At 44.6% G+C, this 20027-nt stretch overlaps 1 protein-coding gene and 1 long non-coding RNA gene across 3 annotated transcripts in view; both read left to right on the plus strand.

The window, feature by feature from the left end:
• Positions 1 to 3643: 3643 nt before the first annotated feature.
• On the plus strand, positions 3644 to 7025 carry LOC140707289 (uncharacterized). Its single transcript, XR_013536735.1, has 3 exons — positions 3644 to 3879; positions 6200 to 6445; positions 6540 to 7025. It is a non-coding gene; the product is annotated as an uncharacterized LOC140707289 (long non-coding RNA).
• A 2165-nt stretch (positions 7026 to 9190) lies between these two features.
• The window catches only part of TMEM178B (transmembrane protein 178B), a 346918-nt gene continuing 336081 nt past the window's right edge, over positions 9191 to 20027 (plus strand). For both annotated transcript variants that reach the window (XR_013536734.1, XM_020792237.3), the window contains exon 1: positions 9191 to 18120. Coding sequence is in view for 1 of the 2 variants with exons in the window: in XM_020792237.3 (XP_020647896.1) it covers positions 17739 to 18120 (382 nt within the window). In the remaining variant the exon portion in view is untranslated. The remainder of the gene's footprint in view (positions 18121 to 20027) is intronic.

Genomic DNA, 20027 nt, shown 5'->3' on the forward strand with positions numbered 1-20027 from the left:
TTATGAGCATTCTACGCAACTACTTTTAATGCATAGCCATATGTTCACCTAACTTTGCTAACATAATGACCACGAATTCTAACACCCACAGCTGGCTTCACTGGTTTACTTCTTCCTTCTCAGAGTTTCTGTGCCTCGTATAAGTTATTGGCATTATGTGATTTAAACTACTTAAACTTCCTTCATGCAAATGCATGAATACCCTTGGAAGGAGACTGAAAGTATAGTAAATTACTGCAATGCATTCTACATGGGGCTGCCTTTGAAGACGATCCAGTGACTGCAACTGGTCTAGAATCGAGCTGCACAGCTAGTGAGTGGTGTGGCCGCTAGGGACATATCAAGCCGATTCTGTATAAGTTACATTGGCTACCAGTTGCTGCCTGGGCCCAATTCAAAGTGCTTGTTTTGACATATAAAGCCCTAAATGGCTTGGGCCCTGGATACCTGAAGGACCGCCTCCTTCCATATGAGCCTACCCGGCAGTTAAGATCTAGCCAGGGGTCCCTCCTGAAAGAGCCGTCCCTCAAGGAGGTAAGAGGGATGGCTTGTAGACAAAGGGCCTTTTTGGCAGCTGCCCCCAGACTATGGAACACCATCCTAATTGAGATTTGTCCGGTGCCGACGCTGATGACATTTCGGCGCCAGGTCAAAACCTTCCTGTTCCAGAAGGCTTTTAATTGAAATAATATCAACTGTGGGTCCTGATGGCAATTTTTAGAGTATATATTGTAATTGTATTTTAATTGCTTTATCTTTTCATTGTATTTTAATTGTTGTAAGCCGCCCAGAGACCTTTGGGTAGAGTGGGCAGCAGATAAGTTAAATAAATAAATAAATAAATAAATAAATAAATAAATAAATAAATAAATAAATAAATAAATAAATAAATAAATAAATAAAGCTTAGTATGGGGGGAGGTGTAGCAGCCTCCCAACTAGTTCCGAGACTGGCATCAACCTACCCTGCACCCTGTATATCTCAGGAGACCTGCCAACCCTCTCTATTCCTGGCCCTGTGACATTACTGGTATGTGTTTCTGGATGTTGTTTTTTTAAAAGAAAGAAATCTGACAAATCGAGGGGAAATGCAAATGCCTACGGCTAGGGGGAGCAACACCACTCCAACTGCGTGACCTAGTGACACAAAGCCCATACTGTATAAACATCCTTCCGCAATCACTCATATACTCAGTATTAGCAGTGCAGTAATATTTTATCAAAGTTTAGTAAACTAAGCTGAGTAGGGTGACAAACAGGAGGAAGTTTAGTCCAGAACTCAAACCAGCTATCTCAACTGACATGGAAGTCTTTCTCTTTATCCTATAATTCTATGATATATATACAGTATATATATTGCAGGGTGATGTCTGTCTGAGCCCTTCCTCTCTGATATAGCTACAGAAGCTCAATATTACTTTCACTTTCCTCTTTCTTCAGTTTCAATCACTGGCCATCTTCTTAACCCTATGAATGCCAAATGAGGATATAAGGGCTCTGCAGTGGTGTGACTGTATCCTACGTCTTCAAAGCAGCTCTACACTGCAAGTGCAGAAACATCGCTGATTTGGTCTGTTTTTGCAGACACACTCTTGCTACTTAGGAGTTGGTTTTTTATTGTTGTTTTTGGAGGGGAGAGGGCTCCTCTGTTTGATTCTGCACTTAGTTTTCTGATACCCACCGAAAGGAATGGTGAAGCCTTTGTTCTCTGTTCCATATTTAGGCATTGATCGGAGGAAAAACAAGCTGTCTTAGGTTTTTACAACCCCCCCTGCCCCACTAGATGGCACTGAACTCTTTTTCTTTCAAAGAAAAAAAAAGATGAACTAATAGGCTGAAAGTCATTTTGGTGTAAAAAGAAGAAAATAAATAAATAGAAATGAGCTAACTTCTACAATGAATGGTAATAATAAAAACATTCTCTAAAACTAATGCCACAATCCTAAATTTGCTTTCAAGTTAATGGCTGAAATCCCAACTCATAACCTTATTTATTCTGGATTAAATTCCATTGATTTCAACAGGTCATAATTCTGGGGTATGTTTGCTTACGATAATGTTATCCAGACATATCTTCAGTGACAATCCATGACATGTATAGCTGCCCCCAATGGACTGGATGATGTAGATCCCTCCTCCCCCAGTTCTGCCCCCTTATGGCATCTCACCCATTTCCCCTTTGTGTATAGCAGTCAGATACAGGAACAGCTACTTTTGGGGCCCACAGATCCAAACTACCCAAGCCAAGATGGCTACTACCTCATCAAGAGTCCAGACTTGGCTCGGGGATCACCAACTGCTGATTCTTAATTAAGGCAAAACCCCACCAGGACGCTTACCCACCCACATGGTTTGGTGGCTGTAGTGACAGAGAGACCCAACCTTAAATTCTTGCTCAGCCCTGAAGCTCACCAAGTGACCTTGGGCCAGTCATGCTATCTCTCAACCTAGCCTATTTGTTGTGGTGCTGCCTATGAAGTCACTTGCAACTTCTGGCACTCTAACAGGACTGCTGACCTATGTAAGATGCTCAAGGATTTGTTCTCCATTGCCCTTCCCCTGCCCTGTGTGATTTTTGAACCTGTGTCCCATAAACCCCGTCTGACACTCTTATCCATTACAACATATTTTTCTAGATCTAGCCTTCATTGTTTTTATATTCCCTCAAGTCGCATTCAACATAGGACAATCCTAAATTAATAACCTTCAAAATGTCCTACTATTAATAGCCCTGCTCAGTTCTTGCAAGCTTAAGTCTGTAGCTTCTTTTATTGAGTCAACCAACCTCATACAGCATTTGGTTTTCCTCTTTTCTTGCTGGCCAAAACCGTTCCTCGCAAGAATGTCAATTCCAGCAAATGATGTGCCTGAAGAACGAGACCCTCAGTTTTGTCACTTTTGCTTCTAGGAAGAGTTCAGGCTTGACATGATCTAGACCCACTTGCTCGTCTTTCTGGTGGCCCAGAGTATCTGCAGGGCTTTCCTCCAGCACCATATTTCAACTTTCTTCATCACTCAGCTTTCACATCAGTACATAGTCATGAGAAAACAACAACGTGGATGAGGCTGACTTTGGTCTCTAGTGATACATCTGTACACTTGAATATCGTTTCTCATTCCTTCCTAATTGCCCTTCTAGCTTCAGTCTTCTGATATCTTGGATGCAGTTTTCATTTGAATGTCTAACCTACAACACACTGTATTGATGTGAAGATAGTAATGGGGGGCAAAACAATGTACACCATGTTGAGCCCAAAAGGGAAATATAGCAAACTAAGAGACAAAATAGAGATATAATTTCTCAAGCGCACAAAACCCATTAAGGAAAGGAAAGGAGAAGTAGTGGGTTTAACAAACTTTTCTTTATTACATTGCAACTGGCTTTCCTGCTTTCAGGCCACTTCAAGAGATACTGCCTAGAATGGACCAGATGGGTGGGATATAAATCAAATCAAATCAAATCAAATCAAATCAATCAATCAGTCAGTCAGTCAGTCAGTCAGTCAATCAATCAATCAATCAATCAATAAAATATTGCTGCCTGAGGCTGAATAACAAAATATCACCCGATTTTTTTTTTGTCAGAGCCTGGAGGGCATCCTCTAGAATTTTCGAATGAAGTGTCCACTGCTTGGTCAGGATGACCAGATATTCTCTTATTTTATTTTAGAAGCCACCCTTCTTGTGCCTTTAAAAGTTCTGGAGGGGGTTTCAGCAGGTGTAGCTTGCACTGAAAGTCACACAGGGCGAAATTTCCTCTTCTAACCCTCTTTTCAAGGTAAAGGGACCCTGCTGTCCTTTTCATCCGGTTCCCCGCTAGCCCTGCAAAATCCGGATGGAGCCCCAAATCCGAACCGCAAGCCTCCTGCGTCACTCTCACGTAAGAAAAAGCCTGTCACAACCGCGAGTGTGTGTATGTGTGTGTGTGTGTGGGGAATCAATGAAGGGAGGCAGAGAACGACAGCTTCGCCGCTTCCCGCCCCCTTTCTCGTTGACATTTCCTCGCCGACCGACTGCGTTGGCGCCCGCACAACTCCCCGCGGCAGATCGGGGGTGCGGGTGGGTGGAAGATCATTTAATAACGATCTGTTTGTCCCAAGGCCCGCCCCGCCCCCGTCTAGGAAGCCTGAAAAAAAGAAGAAGAAAAAACCCGGGAAACAGTACAGTACGAACCCACCCGGCTGGGCCACTCCTTCAAGGAGACATTTTTTCCCAACCTCTCAACACACCACAAAAAAAAGAGAGAGAAACGGGCTTCTATCTGGAGCTGGAAATGAAACAAAGGCATTGCCTCCCGCAGGTTTACTCGCGAGGAAATCTCATTGCACCTCATGGGCGTTCTTGCAAAACACACACACACACACAAAACACTCCGTGCACGGGATCGGGGCTGCCTCGGCCCTTCTGATGAGGTTGAAGCCACACCGCGTCCGCTTACTCCCGAGTAAAGCGTGCCCCGCGTGCCAAGCCGTTAAGGCGTTTTCTTTCGTGGGGGATCCCGGTGAGTTCAACCGGGCTTAAGCCCGCAGCAGGGGAGGCTAGCTTTCTCCTACTACTCGACCGATCGCTTTTCGGTGGAGCAGCCAGCGCCAGGGGACGAAAGAAATATGCGCCCCTTTTAGGGGCAATAAGGTAAAACCCAGACCAGCCTCGACGCTGCAGAATTTCTTGGCCACGAGCCCCAACCATTGCATCATCAAAATAAAGGCGTCGGGCTCCTCCCCCTTTTTGGGAGGCGAGGCGGCCAAGTCCGCTGTGCAATCTGGCAAAGAAGCAGAGCAAAAACCCGGATCTGGAATTCCACCCCCCCCCCCCGCCAGTTGCAGACTGGGTTTCTCGTGAGTTTTGTCTGAAACAGACTAAATACGCCTATTTTGGGGGACTTAAACAACAACAACAACAACAACAACAACAACAACAACAATAACAATAACAATAACAATAACAATAACAATAACAATAATAATAACAATAATAATAACAATAACAATAATAATAATAATAATAATAATAATAATAATAATAATAATAATAATAATAATAATAATAATAATAATAATAATAATAATAATAATAATAATAATAATAATAATAATAATAAGCAGGAATGTCGCACGCTGTCTAGCGAAGAAATATTTCAGAAACATAAATATTCAGGGTCCACAGGGTTTTACACACACTCTCTAGCTGCTGTGTACGGAAACAAAGCAGGCAAGGAGGAAAAACACAGGTATTACTGGCCAGATAAAAAGTTAACAGTGTTGCTTGCCTCCATGTGCGCTTTAGAGTGTTCTGTTCCTTTAACAGACATGTATTTGCAGAAATTCATCAGGACTCGATGCCCCCAATGCAGATTAATAGGGGAAGTTAATTAGTTATGTGCCATTAAGTCAGAACCCATCCATAGAGAACCTAGTCGTGCTTTTAAGGTAAGGGAGATATTTCCAGAGTGGTTTGCTGCAGTGAATTTCCATGGTTGAGCGGGGATTCAAACCCTTGTCTCCAGAGTCCTTGTCCATCACTCTAACCATTACACCACACTGTTACATCTGTTTAATTTCTGTGTTGCACATAGATCGTCAAGCTTGATTTTTGGTGGATAAGGTGGCCCATTCCCAACACTGCGGATTACTTCAGCCAAACCTCCTCTTTCTGAAAGTCTATGAAATTCCCTATGGACAACTCCATCCTGCAACACTGAGGCTCCCATGCTGACATCGGGTTAGATTCTGTTTCTGCAGATGTCCTCTGACAGGATCTATTTATCTTAACAGTATTCCCCTCCCCATTTTTGGAGCCCTTCAGGAGTAGCGTGCTTTAAATGGTGGTGGGGAGCCCACGAATACCTCAAAACCCCAAAATCTAATTTGGAAGTGGATGTCTGACCATTTCTGGTTTGTTCGTATGTGTACATATGTGTGTATGTTTTGAAGTGTAATTTTGGGGTGTGTGTGTTCATATTTAAGAATGTGGAATCTATAGACACCAGGGTCTCCCGCGACCAGAATGAGGCCTCAGGATTCCTCCCCCTGAAGTGCCACTCCCGTGGCCCTGTAGCCCAATGGGGAGAGGTTGGAGGGGGTTGGGTAGAAAAGGAGTGGCTGTAGAGCATGCTTTGGCAAGCCCTTTGGCTGCCTGGGGCTGAAACGCCTCAGCAGTAATTTTGGGGGCCTTCTGCACGTGCTTGCCGCTCTTTGCAGAAACCGGCGTAGCTTGGAAAAGATGGAGGACAAGGAAAACCAGCTCCCTGGTACCCAGGGGCCCTCAAAGGCGGAAAGCCAAAAGGACCTGGACACCAAAACCCCAGCCAACCCCAGAAAGCGGTACATGAGTACAGATTCTGACAATGAGAATATGCCACCTGCATTACTCCAATGCCTGGAAGAACCGGAAAGATGGATAATATGGAAGCTCCTTTTTATATAGAGAAATCTTCTGAAACACCAGTATGTAATCATTTGTGGAAGGATGGCACCAGAGGGTTGCTATATATGATTACTCTATGTATGTGTTTGTTAAAACCCCTCTTTGATTTTTCAGGAACAAGTAAGTGGAACTCCCCTGAACAAAGGCAAGGCCATGACATCCTTTGTAAGGGCAAGCCTTTATGGAATTCTGAAGCACTGTCTGACTGGCTATATGAAAGAAGCCTGCAAGGGATGCTGCCTAGAAATGTCCGGTCAAGAGGGACATGTCTGTCTGTCCTGAAATGCATGCAGCCTTTCAAGAATGCTGGGAACGTTATGTGGAAAAATCTATTTTAAGACTGCTTTCTACATTCTTACATTAGTTGCTTACCAGCATCATGCTGTCTATATCGCTAGGAGAACCGTGGCATATATGTCTGAGCTTTGTAAAAATGTAACAAATTCTAATAATACCTATTATTTTTTTAAAAAAAGTTACTGAGAAAATCAGATCAGAGTTTTCTAGAGACTGCGTTAACTGAGCTTAAAGGTTATCATTATAAAACTTTTCTCTGTCAAGCCTGTAAAATTTGAATAAAAATAATACTTTTGAAAGGTGGCAATTTATGATATTTCATTATATCTGGTTCCACAGTGCTGCTGCATACAGCCTGGGCCTATACTTATAAAAGGCATCTGTATCCCCCCCCTTAAGCAGCCTTCAGCAGAATTTGTTGTATTTGTGGGTAAGTGAGAAAAGACAATACAATTATGCAAAGGGGTTGGGAAAAAAATGTTTAAACACCTGAGGAGGCCTTTTGCTTCCCAGGGAAAACATAATTATTGGCATTATTTTGATACCTAGGGGGAAATGTAGGTGAAAAACACAATAATACAAAGAGTTTGGAAAAATATTTTGGCATTGTTTTGCTCCCCATGGAAAACTGTATAAAAAGTGGGGGCCTCTCTAGAGGATCACCACTCATTTCCTCTTCTGCCATCAATCTGTTGCTGAGAAGTGCTTCCCGATGGCTGAAAAATACGGCGCATGGAAGTATCTTATTGCTTAGCTACTTCAAATGTAAGATTTTATTTCAGTGTAGTATAGCTTGTATTCTTTTGCTTGTAATCATGCCTTGTTCGGAGGTTTGGACTTCACCAAGTGAAGCTTTCTTATGCCCCTGCCCAGAGGTGGGATTCAGCAGGTTCTCACCTATTCTATAGAACCGCTTCCTAAATGTACTATTGGTTCTTAGAACCGTTTGTTGGCCTGAGATGAATGAAGGAGGAGGGGCCAGGTTACCAGCGACGAGCGAGGGGGAGGGGCACAATTAACTGCCTCCCTTCCCACTCCACACTGAGCCATCTGAGGTGGGATATGGGTGAGAGAGATAAAGCCCTGGAAAGAGCAGAGGTGTCACTGGGGGAAAAGGGGGGAGGATGAGTCCTTGATGTCACTGGAGGAAAGCCCATGGCCTCGAGGCAGAGGGGGTGTGTGATTGACAAGGCATGAGGGCAGGACACAGAGGGAAAAAGTTTTGGGGTGAGACCGCTTCAATCAAACAAACAACCATCCTCGTTTTACTATGTTTTTTTCAAGTTAAAGGTACCACATAAGATTGTTGCTCTGCCTAGAAACAGTTTTTTTAAAAATCCCAGAGAATATCCAATGCATGAACCAGTGACAGTCTCACTGATCCACACAAGCAAGGTATGCAATAGAAAAGTCACTCACACCACAAAGAGATGAAACCTCCAAGCCTCATTTAGAGTAACAAAGAACTCTTCCTCTTGCCCCAAAACTGACAATTTTGGGAGACAAATGGCACACAGAGATGGCCCACTCTGTTAGAAGGAGGAAGACATCTATCAGTATTTTAACACTAGTAAGACTTACTATTCTTGAAGGCCATATATCCAGGGCCAAGAAAGGAAAACACATAAACATATCAATAGATAAGGGGAATTGAAACTCTTCTCTCCAGACATTCAGACGCATCTTGACCACAAGTCAACATGGGGGGGGGGGGGCGGAGGGACTCCGAGGGGGAGGGACCATCATGAGAAGGCAGCATTCTCCAGAAAAGACATACATGAGAGCATACTAATCAAGCATTTGTTGATATTGGCTGTTGTGGGTTTTTCGGGCTCTTTGGCAGTGTTCTGGACTAATTGAGGTGGTGGGGTTGAGGTGGAGTGGCAACAGATTGAAAAGAGACCATACCTTCCAAGCCAGAAGGAAGCGGGGGGGGGGAGAAGAACTCCTCAACAGGTGTGCAAAGGCAGCCTCCAGGTAACAACAAGCAGGGCTATCAGTCATTTCAGGAGCAGGAAAGGGGATGGAAGCAATTTTTACTGGTGAGCTATAGGGTGAAATAGGAGGTAAAGGGAAGGAGAGATGTGTCAGTTCTCTGTCAAACCTGGTCATAGGCACCCACTGTGAGGTGTGTGTTTGTGTGTGTGTGTGTTTGGCACATGCCCATGGTGAGGTTAACAGCAGCAGCATGCCCAAACAGATACACTTATCCAGATATCTTAATCATGTGAGAAGTAGTTGTGATGATAGGCAGTAGGAAGACCACTGTAGAAGAAACTCTCATCGATCCCACTGTCCTGGGCATTTATTTATTTATTTATTTATTTATTTATTTATTTATTTATTTATTTATTTATTTATTTATTTATTTATTTATTTATTTATTTATTTATTTATTTATTTATTTATTTGCCATTCGGGCATAGAACCTGTTGTTAATTTATTTGAATCCCACCACTGCCCCTGCCTTTTGTGTCCAAAATCTTTTCAATTCTGTACAGTCTGTCTTCCCTGGTCGTTGATCTTCTGTAGTTCTTCAGGATAGAAAGTCCCGACAGACTTTAAGGATAGAAAGCCCTCCCCATCATAATCCGTTAACTGGTATACAGGCCTCTCTGCACCTTTGAGAAACTGATCCACTATAAATATTTCAGTGGTTATATTCTGTTCATATCCCTTATCAAATACCCCTTCATTTTAGAAATCCTCACACAGTCTCCTTTTTTGAGTTTTTGGATCCTCTTTTTTTGTTTTGGCAGAGGCCCCACAGACCCTTTCCCAGACAGCCAGAGCATTGTGATGATTCGCATCTACAGGTCTACATTTAATAGTTCTATGAATGCTGTGGTTATAACTTTTAAGGAACTGTGGTAATACATCCTCATACCTGTAGGAATTATTAGCCATGAAATACTTCCACATTTTTGTTTTTAATGTTCTGTTAAGCCTCTCCACCACCCCAGCATTGACCTCATTATTGGTGACAAAATGTTGTATTCTGCATTTCTTGAATAAGCAGCTTACAGGCCTGTTTAGAAATTCACTGCCACGGTCTGTCTGTATTTTGTCAGGTTTTCTTCCGTCTTGTTTGAAAATAGGATCAAAAGCTTTGGCCACTTCTTTACCTGTTTTGCTTTTGAGAACTTTTGCCCAGCTGTGCTTAGAAAGTATGTCGATACATACCAGGATATACTTGTAGCCCTTGTTGTACCGAGCAAATTGTTGCATATCGAACAAATCTGCTGGCCATCGAGCATATACTTTGGAAAAATTGGTCTTATTTCTTTTAAAATGAACTCTAGCCAGTCTATGCAGTGTATAGGCATCCTGATCAGAAAGCCATTGAGAAACATCCCTTGCCTTCAATGTTTTGATCTGCTTTTTGGCTTCCCTAAATAGAGGGTTCAGACCATCAAAACTCCCCACTGATGAGGGGGAGTGTGATTGTGTAAAATAGGTCTTCTGCTTGTTCTTGTTGTTTAGTCGTTAAGTCGTGTCCGACTCTTCATAACCCCATGGACCAGAGCACTCTCCTGTCTTTCACTGCCTCCCGGAGTTTGGTCAGATTCATGTTGGTAGCTTGAATGGCACTGTCCAACCATCTCGTCCTCTGTCATCCCCTTCTCCTCTTGCCTTTACACTTTCCCAACATCAGGGTCTTTTCTATGGAGTCTTCTCATGAGATGGCCAAAGTATAGGAGCCTTAGCTTCAGGATCTGTCCTCCCAGTGAGCACTCAGGGTTGATTTCCTCCAGAATGGATAGGTTTGATCCCCTTGCAGTCCAGGGGACTCTTAAGAGTCTCCTCCAGCACCACAATTCAAAAGCATCAATTCTTCGGAGGTCAGCCTTCTTTATGGTCCAGGTCTTAGGTCTTCTGCAGACCTGCATTTTCTTCTTAGATTTTCTGGGTCTTCAGGCAGCATCCCCCTGAGACTTGCAGGGGGTCCTAAGGGGCACAGGGGCAACCTTGGGGGCACAAGTGCCTTTTGGCTTTCACCATCGCCTTTTGGCTTTCTGCCTTTGGGGGCTCCTGGGTACCAGGGAGCTGATTTTCCTTGTCCATCTTCTCCAAGCCACACCAGTCTCTCCAAAGAGCAGCAAGCACATGCGGAAGGCCCCCAAAACCACTGCGGTGGCGTTTCAGCAACTGCTGTGGAGTTTCAGCCCCAGGCAGCCTACAACCACCCCTTTTCTACCCAACCCCCTCCAACCTGTCCCCATTGGGCTACAGGGCTGCGGGGGTGACATGTTATTTCAGGGGGCCAATCCTGAAATAAATAGCATAAATCCTGCGCTCTGGTCATGGGGGATCCCGGCATCTATGAACCCCTCCTATAGGCCCACGGTGGCCCCAACAACCCCCTATGTCACCCTAAAGCCCTGCCCACCCTGGAGGTGGGCCCCGGATCAATTATTGACCCTTTGTCCTGCCTCGCAGGGGCGGCGCACCTGTCAAAAGTGATTTTGATGAATGCTAGATAGTATTACTACTATCAAGGAACCAGAAGTGCACTGGACTGGGCCAATAAAAGAGTGCATCTCACAGTGGTTCTCCAAATGTTACTGGAGTGATGCTCCCATCATTCCTCAATGTTGGCTATGCAAGCAAGAGTTAATGTTCAACAACATCTGGAAGACCAAGGCTTATCCTGGGAATATCACCTCATATTCAGGAATTTTTCATTTTTTCAGGAATAGAACATCAAGAGAACATCAGTACAACAAGTCACAAAACCATTTGCAAGCTCTCTCTTTTGCAACCATCAGATTTGACCCATGAGGTGGCCTATCTTTAGGGACACTGGAACCTACACAATACTGAGTCAGGTGATTAATCCATCTGGTCTAGGATTGTCAACACTGGCTGGCAGCAGCAATCTAGGGCTTCTGGCATGATTTTCTTCTAGCCCTACCCAGAGATCCCTGTGTTCCCATCGAGTACTAACCAGGTCTGATCATGCTTAGCTTTCAAAGATCAAACAATATCATATGTCTTCAAGGTGGTACTGTGTCACATAATTTAGGTTTTAAGACTATGAAACACATTTTGCTTCCTTTTTCCATACAGTAAATGTTTAAATGGACTGACTTCATAATGCTCATGGATGTCATTGCAAACAAATTTACAGATTAGTAAGAAAAGCTATGACCCTTGGAAGTATATGTGAACTGATATTATTGTTGCTACATATGAAATGGGATCCCTATCCCAAATTTGATTTAGCTTTTGTTGCATCACATAAGAACGAAAGCTCTCTTTCATTTGTCACTAAGGGTGATAAATGCAGAGAATTTATACATCACTTTTTGGATTTGAGAAACCAATATTGCCTATTTCTCAGAATCAGAGGGCTGTCTTCTAAAATTAAATATTGGAAAGGTTGATATCTGAATTGTCAGTTTTCATACATTAGTGTATATCTAGGCTGAGTCACAGACAGAGATGAGTCATCGCTAAGGAATAAAGCTGGGGTTGGTTGGCCCAATCTCCAGCCTACAATACTGGTTAGAAGATGCTTCATGCCTGCTGTAAAACCTGCTTTTATAGATGTAAAACATCTGTAAAAGACCTGCTTTTTCATAGATCTAAAATATCTATGAAATATGCAGGAGCCCTGTCCCTTTTTGCATCTGGCTACTTTCACTTACCTTGAGAACCCTATCAGCATCAATATAAGTCAGTTCTGACTTGGCAGCACGCAACAACAGCAAACTTCACTGTATGAATCCAATGGTATTCAGGGTTTTTTTTGTTTTTGTTTTTTGCATCCAATCTCTGCCTCTGTGTCTTCAACAGCAGTACGTAGCAGGGAATACTGCTTCCCAGCTGGACCAGAGAGCTGTATTTTAATTCCAACTGCATTTAGCAGCCTGTTGGCACAGGTCAGTTGAAAAATTGGGACCCTTACTGGGATACTGATTGTGTAAAGCAGAGCTGAGCAAAGTAGACATCCCCAGATGTTATCGGACTGGTATTCCTATCACCTCTAGCCAACATAGTTAGGGGTGAAGAACGTTGGGAATTGCAGTCCAATGATATTCGCAAGGCCACCGTTTGCCCACCCTACTATGAAAACTATTTAAAAATCTTTCTGTTCAGTTTGTTTCATGGCCTGAAAAAGGGATGGCCAACTTGCAGGGGCATTCTGCTGAGATTGTCCCAATATGTTTCAAAGCCTTGGACTGTGAACATTCCTAGATTCAATCCGTGCCATATCAAGTTAGGAGAATTAGGCAGATTATGAAAAGTCCTTTGCTTTTAAATAAGAAGCTTGGAGTAGACAACATGGGGTTGAGTCAGCATGGGAAGTTCTGGGAGTTGTGGTCTAGAAAAATAACTTTCCCAAGCAGCACCTTAATTTCTACTTTCTCCAAAGTGCCATACTGATCTGCTGTGCAACAAAGAAAGTGAATGAGGCGAAGGGTTTAACCTGTTTTCAGGGTGATGCACTAGTACATTCTCTTGCATTATGTAAAATTAAGATGCAAGTTGCTCATTTTCAGACCACGGATAAGTGAAACTGCAAATACTGATCCTATGGATATGGAGGTCCTACTATATTTTTGCCATTCCTGCTATCTTATAGTTGCACCTCCTGAGCATCCTTTGTCTCTGCTGACTCACTTTCACAGATTTCCTCTGAAGCTCATGTTTCTAGTTTCCTCCAATGGTTCTGGATCACTTCTTTTTCTAACTCTCTTGTCATACCCTGTTCTCTACAGAATGCTGCCTTTTCTGGTCTCTTTTTGTCTTCCTTCTCCTGTTTCTCTGCTGCCCTGCTCTTTCTGAAATCTGATGTGGTCAGAGATTTAACTGGTGACCCTAAACATCTGTGCTATGAAGGCAGTATAGAAATTACTTGCAGGATCTCCAAATTCCTTTGTGCTTTACAAGTCTAGCTGGCTGGATAACTAGTGAGTTAGGCATCTGGTTGTAGAGCCAACGGTTGAGAGTTCAGTTTTCCAGTGTGATCCCAGAAAAACCAGCCTGTGTGGCCTTGGACAAGCTGCACAATTCCAAGCTGACCCCTAGAAGAAGAGGATGGTCAACCACTTCTGAGGCCTCTACCTAGAAAAGCCTGGAAGAGGTTGCCATCAGTCAGAATTGACTTAATGGCACACAGTTACCAGGTCTACTAAGTATGCAGTACCTTACTTATAGACTGCTCTGCTGCAAGAGAAATAATTGTCCTGAGTTAAAGCTTCCAGTGCAAGATTCAGAGGATTCCTCTGTTTTCTGGCAGAAATCCTGTGGCCCACTCAGGGGTCAAGGACATAGACTAGGAGCTCTAGGAGATAGATCTGGGACTCTGGGAAATAAGTTGAGGGCTAGGGTTCCACACCCCTGGACTTGTGTGCTATTTGGTGGTCTGAGGATTTGAGGAAATTATCCTCTTTAAATTGGCACATACCAACAATGGAATCAAGTTCAGCAGCCAGACTACTGACTGGGGCTACTTATAGGGAGCACTGGCTACCAGTCCATTTCCAGCCCAATACAATGTGCTGGTTATTACCTATAAAGCCCAATACAGCTTGGGTCCAGGCTAACTGAAGGACCGTTTCTCCCCATATGAGCTGCTTTGGCATTTGAGATCCTCAGGGGAAGCCCTCCTCTAGGTCTCATTGCCAGTGCAGGCATGGCTGATGGGAGAAGGCTTTCTCTGTGGCAGCTCCCAGATTATGGGATGCTCTTCCTCAAAAGATCACGCTGCTCCCTCCACCTTTTATCCTGAACAGTTTAAGACCCATTTCTTCAGGCAGGCTTTTAACAAGGTGTTTGCAATCCAGAATGCCTTCTTAGAGTTAAGATAGTTTGAAATGTTTGCATTTAATGATTCAATTGTATTTTAATTACCATGTAGTTTAATTGTTTTTCAAACCTTTAACTTATGTTTATAATTCTATTCTTTTTAACATTGTGAGCTGCCTTGGGTCTCCCTTATTGTGAGAAAGGTGGCATATAAAACAAACAATAAGTTTTTTTCCACTTCAATCTACCCTTTAAATGGTGGACAAATTTTAATTGCAGTTAAGTTTTCTAATAAGATTTTTTTGTCCTTGGTCCAGTTGGCATAGTTGTATCTCTCATCCCCTTAAATTAGGCCATGCTTCCTGATGAGGTATATTGTCTGATATTTCTACACACTTTTGAAGGAGTAATATCTTAATACAAAGGTCATATAATATGTTAGCTTACACAGGCTTCTGGAAACATGAAGCTTTAAAAAAAAAACTTCACCCAGTGATTCAAAATGCTTCTTAATCTGCATGAGAGATTTGTGAGGGGCAGGTAATTAATTCCCTTCTGGTTTTCCACGTGGGAATATTGAGTATGTGGGAACGTGTGTTCAGGATGATTCTCTTGTGAAAGTCTGGGCCACACTATTGTCCATGTGTGTAAATGTACCATAATTTAGTGATTTGTGAAAACAGTCTCATGACTTGTGTGTGATGGAGATCAGCAGACTTAAGAGCATGTTTGCATCTTGGCATTTCAACTAGCTTATGTATCTGCCTGTATAAATATGTGAGTGCAGGCATGTGTGTGTGTTTATGTCCCCAAGTGCAATAAAGTGGCTGAGATATTTAGGTGTCACACTGTGTTTATCCTATCTGGAGGGCATGGTGGAATCCAGTTAAAAAGACCAGTGGGTCCTTCTTTCTGCCTCCCATTTAGAAAGGACGAAGCAAGGCATTTTCACGGAAGGAAGGAGTGCAGTTTATCTTTAAGGAGGCCAGAGAAATAAGAAATGAAGCTCACGTTGCATGGGTGACATCACTACCTCTTGGGCTCGGCGGCGCCCTGTCTTCTCGGACTGGAGGCTTCATCCAAGGGTGCAGGGTGGCGTGAGGTGCGATGGAAGAAGGCGGCACGATTCCCGGGTGAGCGGAAGAACTGGGAGCCGCTCTTTGCTCGGGAGATTGGAGGATGGGAAACTAAAACGGCATCACAGCAGCCCCATCCACCATCGCCACCGCCACCACCTCTCTCTCCCAGGGCAGGGCAGGGCCAGGCCATTTCAAGGCTGCCGGGTGCTGGAGCTCGCCTACAGATCCCTCCGTTTCGGCGACATGGGTGAGTTATTCCCCTCGGAGAAGCCAGGGCGGGCTGGACGGATGGATCAGAAGCGATCCAACCAGCAAGCAAAATGTCTGAAGCGCCTCTCCAGCTGGTGAAGGCGGCACCGTGGCTCGCGTCGAAAAAACAAAAAGGAGAAACGGAGGCGAGGAAGGTCTCTGGACTCCGGATGGTGGATCAGGCCTCTCTCGGGGGGGACCAAGGAATGGTGCAGACCGCGAGCTGCTATTGACAAGCAGCTTTCCCCCACCCCTCCCCCCCTCGCATGGACTTGAATTGCCGGGCTTGGATTAATTAATTTATTTATCTCTCCACCGCTCTCCTTCCTGCCCAGCCTCCTTCCCTCCCTCGACCGCCGCTTACCATCGGTTTGGCAGCGAGCGGGGGGAGGAAACCGTATCCCCGCCCGCCGGTGTCGATCCCCGGACGCGCGCCTGTATTACACACGAGACCTGTGTAAATAGAGGTTGCCTGGAGAATCTTTTGCAGGAGAAGCCCGAATCTAAAGAAGACTCAGCAGGAGAGAAGAGGGAGAGAGAGGCTTGACAATAGCAGGAAGGGGTGGGGAGGAGAAGGCGAGCCCGCACAAAAGAATCCGGGGGGGGGGGGGGAGGCTGGCGCTGGCGAGAGGAAGCTGCCGCTGTCCGTGGTGCTGAACCGCCGCGCTCGCCCAGCCTCCCGCTCGCCTGGCCCCTCTCGCTGTTCGCCTGCCTCCGTCTCATCCCAGCCATTTGCCGCCGCCGCCGCCACACACGACTCTCCGGGAAAGCCGACCGAGGCGAGGCTGCCCTCGGTGCGTTTGCTGCGGTGCGAGGGAGGCTCTTCTGCCGGTAAAGCCAACTCCTACCCCCCCCCCCAGCCCTCACCGGAGATCTTGGTTGGCTTCTCAGCCGCACGTTGCCGGGAGCAAGCAAGCAAACAAGCAAGCAACCAAGCAAGCAAGCAGAGGACCAAAACAAGAGTCCTGTGGGATCGGTTGGCGGGCTCGGGGAGAGTCCAAGCAGCAGCGGCGGGTGCTGGGGAAAAAAACAACAACAACACCCAGCACACTGGGATGTCAAGACTTTCTTACTGCAAAGCTACCGGACTTCGGGGGCGAGGAAAGGACGCCAGCGGGCTCCCCTGTTGAGAAACGGAAGCGAAATCTGGGGGTGTTGTTGTGTGTAGTAGGCTGCCGTGTGTGACTGAATTAAGATCAAGACTTCCTTCTTTTCCACGTATGTCGCCCGCCCTTTTCTTTCTTTTTTAAAAGAGAACAACCGAACCTCTCAACCGTGACCAGGATTCGGTTTATCAAAGCATAAATACCGCAGCTAATCCCAACTATTGGCAGCATCTTGCTGTTTAGAAGCAAGTCGACAGGCAGCTTTAAGATTTGAAGGGGCCTTTTTTTCCGTAGTGGTGGTGAAAGAGGACTTTGATTCTCAAGAGGGGTTTCTTCTTCTTCTTGGATGGACGGATAGAGGTGCCTCGATCAAGCCACTTCCCTGGTGTATGCCAGTGAGTGAAAAACTGGAAGTGCTGAATGGGTTAATCCAGATGGCCAGACACAAGGAAGAACTGCTTACTGACCACTGATGACTGTTTCCCCAAGACACTTTTGCTTGGCCTGGTTTGGCCACCGTATTGACTGAAGTGGGAAGCTCAGAATTCCTGGCGAGTTCGCCCCACCCTCACCAACTTCTTGTCCATTGGAGAAGTGAATGAGAGCCTGGGGTTTCTCCAACGGGATCAGAATTGTACCCTCCCCCTCTTCCAATTTCCGCTTCGAGTTTGATGGCTCTCCATTTGCTTCTATGTGATCATTGAAGGCAGTCACGGTCCCTTTGTGGTACCTGCCCAAGAAGGGAGGTTCCTCTTGGTGGTGCCAGGTCAAAGGGCATTTGCCACCTCATGAAGACGATACCCATGGTGTTTCTGTGAAGCTACGGTATGGCTGCTGGAAGGTTATTGCTCTATGCTGGCCTCTCGTTAGCGTTATGTGCTTTAGGCATGCTAGCCGTGGCCATCTGCTCGGACCATTGGTATGAAACAGATGCCAGGAAGCACAGGGAGCGGTGCAAAAGCTTCACCACCCGGAGGAATGACCCGGGCTTCATTTACAATTCAAACAATAACCTGCCCCTCCGGGCCAGCCGGTCAAAGCTGGACCGATGGGAAGGGAAGCTGCTTTTGGCCAGAAACCGGAGACAGCTCTTTGCCATGAGTGCTGTGGATGAGTGCAATCGACAGTACAACTCAACTAACATGGGGCTGTGGAGGAAATGCCACCGGATGGGCTTTGACCAAGATGTGGATGAGCTCATTGCTAAAGGTAGGGACCTCTTTTTCAGAACTAACCTGGCTGGTTAACCTCGGGAAGGGGGCAAAGCTTAGCCGCAGAGTACATGCATGGCATGGAGCAAGTCTTGGGTTCACGCCTAGAACGTATTGGTGGAAAAAGTCATATCTGAAGCCCTGGGAAAGCCACTGCCAGTCAGTGTCAGCAGTACTGGGCTAGATGCACAAAGAGTGTTATTTCACATAGAGCAGCTGTCTATGTTCCTAAACGAGTATTTCCCCCCCCTCCAAACAAAATAGCAGTGAAATGCTACACATGTCTTAAACACAGGAGAATCCCACAGATAGCTACTCAGAAATCTATTGATTTACTCCCAGGCAAAAATGTGCAGGGATGCAGCCTACATAGGCTTAAACCAGATGCAGCCTTCAAGTTGGGGTTTCTTATGTAAAGTTGTAATGTTTACAAGCTCAATGCCCCCCAAATCATTCCACTGGCCTAACAACTACAGGTGATAATTCAGAAAAGGGACAAATGTTTGGTGATAGTGCCCCAAATGACTTGATATGGACAAATGTACAAAGGGTGAGAACATTTCATTTGGCTGCAGATTTATGGGCCTTGTATAGGAAGGAATCTCTAAGGTCACCAACCTGTTTTTCAGTTTAGTCATCTTTATAAGGGCACACATTGCAGAGGCATCTTGATCTCTTCCTTCATGGAGAAATAATGCCAAGAACCAACAGTGGAAAGCATTTTGAATCTGAGTTTGATTAGCCAAATCTAGCTAATTTTTTTACTCATCAGTAATCTTGCACTCAAAATCTGGATTACTTCTGAATTAAAATAGTAAGCTGGTTTTAGCATGGAACAAAGAACAAACAATAGGAAATATTAGCTTGAAATAGAGAGAGGAAAACTCAGTGGCTACAGGTTATTCAGAGAAAATAATTGAGTTGCAATAGGTAACAATAATCTAATCTGATGCATTAAGAAATCGCTAGAATTGAACAATTATATCTCCAAGGGAGATACATCTGTTGGCCAAATTCTTTATCTTCTTTTTAAAATAACCCTTTTGGCTAATAATTATGGTTAATCTATTGTTTGTTTTCTTCTGCTTGCGTCATTGAAAACATAAGGAATATGCACAAAAGGCATATACAAGAACAACATTTAGTAAAGCATTAGGGAGGGTGTTGAAAAGTATGTATTTATAAGGCATGTAAGGTATGAGCAGAGCATTTCTGTATGACTGCTGCTTACATTAGTCTTTCATTGTGAAACAAAACAGAAGCTTCCCCAGTGCTTCTTAAGACACCTTAAAAGGAGAAAATTGAATGGTTTTCTTGCACACAGCATATAGGCTGGTTCTTCCTCTGTTTTACATCGCTCCTGTTTCAGAAAAGGGAAATAGTTGCACCATTCTTTACCCTCAGTTTTCCTGATTTTTTTGGGGGGGGGGAAGCCTGCTTCTATTTATCTCTTGCATAGATTTCAGCTGCTTTTGCATACTGTAAATACATAGCTTATCAATATATTCCGTTTCTCTTCTGCAAGGATTACAAAGGTCAACAGTACAACATAAAACACCCTTTAAAATGAACAATACAGTCAGAAGCCTGTCGTTTCTTTGTTGTGAGTTCAGATGCAACCTTAGATTGAGTGGCTGAGAGGCGTTAACAGGCTAGCGGCTGCTTGGTGACTTCATCAAATGCCTTCTTGGCTCTGTTCCATTTTATAATGGGCAACTGTCCATGATCAGAAGTTGTCATCCCAGTGTGATTGGCAGGTTCAGCTGGAAGCTAAGGATGCTTCCAGGTCAGGGTTTGTTGGCACAGCACAGAAAAGAATGATGGGAATATAGCGTGGATGGACCTCTTCTCTGGATCAGGCAAGCAACTTGAGGCTGTAGCCATTACCATTTCAGCCCTGGTGCT

The sequence above is a fragment of the Pogona vitticeps genome, chromosome 5, assembly GCF_051106095.1.
Source record: "Pogona vitticeps strain Pit_001003342236 chromosome 5, PviZW2.1, whole genome shotgun sequence".
NCBI classification, from domain to species: Eukaryota; Metazoa; Chordata; class Lepidosauria; order Squamata; family Agamidae; genus Pogona; species Pogona vitticeps.